At 44.2% G+C, this 1,621-nt stretch overlaps 1 protein-coding gene across 1 annotated transcript; it reads left to right on the top strand.

Moving 5' to 3' along the window:
- Window positions 1–278: 278 nt before the first annotated feature.
- LOC105059541 (brassinosteroid-responsive RING protein 1) lies at window positions 279–1,594 on the top strand. The gene has a single exon (XM_010942870.4). The coding sequence runs from the start codon at window positions 538–540 to the stop codon at window positions 997–999; it is 462 nt and encodes a 153-aa protein (XP_010941172.1). The 5' UTR covers window positions 279–537; the 3' UTR covers window positions 1,000–1,594.
- The last annotated feature ends 27 nt before the right edge of the window (window positions 1,595–1,621 follow it).

Genomic DNA, 1,621 nt, shown 5'->3' with positions numbered 1-1,621 from the left:
AACTTGCTTGAACCAAAAGAAATGGCACTGCAGTAGCACACAACTTGACAAATCTCCACCAAACCTTGGTGTTGGCTCAGTAATTGCAATATTATTTCCTCCTCAAATACCAATATCATGCACATGATCACATGCATGGCCGTGTTAAATTGGATCATGAGATTTCTCGTATCCTGTCACATCTTTATTATTTCTTTAGACCCACATAAGGTCCCATCGATTGATTGCCCCAAAAACCCTTGTTAGAGGAGTCAATGGTTGGCCACCCCAGAGGACGGCAGCATTTGAGACGCCCTCCGGCTCCTTCGTACCCTAAAAGACACAGAGGGCACATGGGTTGTCAACCACACCTCTTCTTCCTCCCCGCCTCACAACCACCCTCCTATTTATAGACCCCACCACTCACCTCTTCTCCATTCTCTTCCTATCGCCACCTACAGCCTTCATTCTTTTCTCACCACCAACACCATTTCTTCTTCCCTTCACAACTCTTTTCTCCAACGAAAACAAGAAAACAAACTCTTGTCCACCTCCATCATGGGCTTCCCTTCTGTTTGTTATTGTGTCATCCTTCCAAAGCCTCTAATCCTTCTAGTTCAGCTCCTCGACTGCCTAAAGCTAGCCGTGTCGACGGTTCTCTTCTGTCTTGGAGTTGCCTCGTCGCCTGAAGATTATGTCTATCCTCTCTCGGCGGCCGACTTCTCGGTTCCTTTGTCTCTTCCAATCACCCCTTCGGTGATCAAGAGTAGGATTCCGGTTGTAAAATTCTCGAGCTTTCGCCGGAGTTCAGCCCAAGGGGAGGAGTCTACATGTGTTGTTTGCTTGGGAGCATTGGAGGCAATGCATGAGGTTAGGGAGCTTGGCAACTGCTTTCATGTGTTCCACAAGGGGTGCATAGATAAGTGGGTGGACATGGGTCAGGTCACCTGCCCATTATGTAGAGCCCAGTTGTTGCCCAAGGGAAGGGAAGAGAAAGGGATGGCTATTGGGTTGATGTAAAGCTTTTGAGATAATTATGAGGCATGCTTTTCAGGAAATTGTCAATTAGTATGTGAGAGGCCTAAGGCTGGTCTTGTAGAGGACTAGGTACACTGGAACCAATGTGTGATCACATTTAGATTTTTGTAATTTTTTTGCCCTTTTCTTTTGGGAACTGAATCATGTGTACAGTTGATGGTGGAGTATCTTCCATGACTTTGATGCTAGGGACTGGTTTTTTGTTCATTCCTATAAAGGGCTAGGTGATATTGTATGGGTTCCACTTCCAAAGTGGAATAAATAAATGTTGGGGCCTTGGTTTCAGAATTCAGAATACAGGATGAGCAATGATGGTTAGATGTGCTCTAATTTGACAGATGTTATTGGATTGCATAGCCCCGTCCTAGTGCAAATTAACTGCTTGATGACAACCATGGATCAACAAATTGCTCTGCAGCGCTTCTAAGTGCAAACCTATTTCATGGGCATAAGCATGTAAAGTTCCTTGTATCTAAAAATTTATGATCAAGGTGGCCCTGCAGTCTTTTTGCCAAAGATGGGAAATGTTAAATAGATGACCTAGATTATCATATAAATAAAGCATTGGTTATTATCAGTATCCATAGTCAATCTTGCTTAGCAC

Source organism: Elaeis guineensis, chromosome 16 (assembly GCF_000442705.2).
Source record: "Elaeis guineensis isolate ETL-2024a chromosome 16, EG11, whole genome shotgun sequence".
Lineage (NCBI taxonomy): Eukaryota > Viridiplantae > Streptophyta > Magnoliopsida > Arecales > Arecaceae > Elaeis > Elaeis guineensis.
Note: the sequence above shows the minus strand (reverse complement) of the source record. Positions and strands in the feature narration are given on the sequence as shown.

Excerpts from the sequence above, each read along its gene's own strand:
- LOC105059541 (XM_010942870.4), top strand. The coding sequence starts at position 538 with ATGGGCTTCCCTTCTGTTTGTTATTGTGTCATCCTTCCAAAGCCTCTA.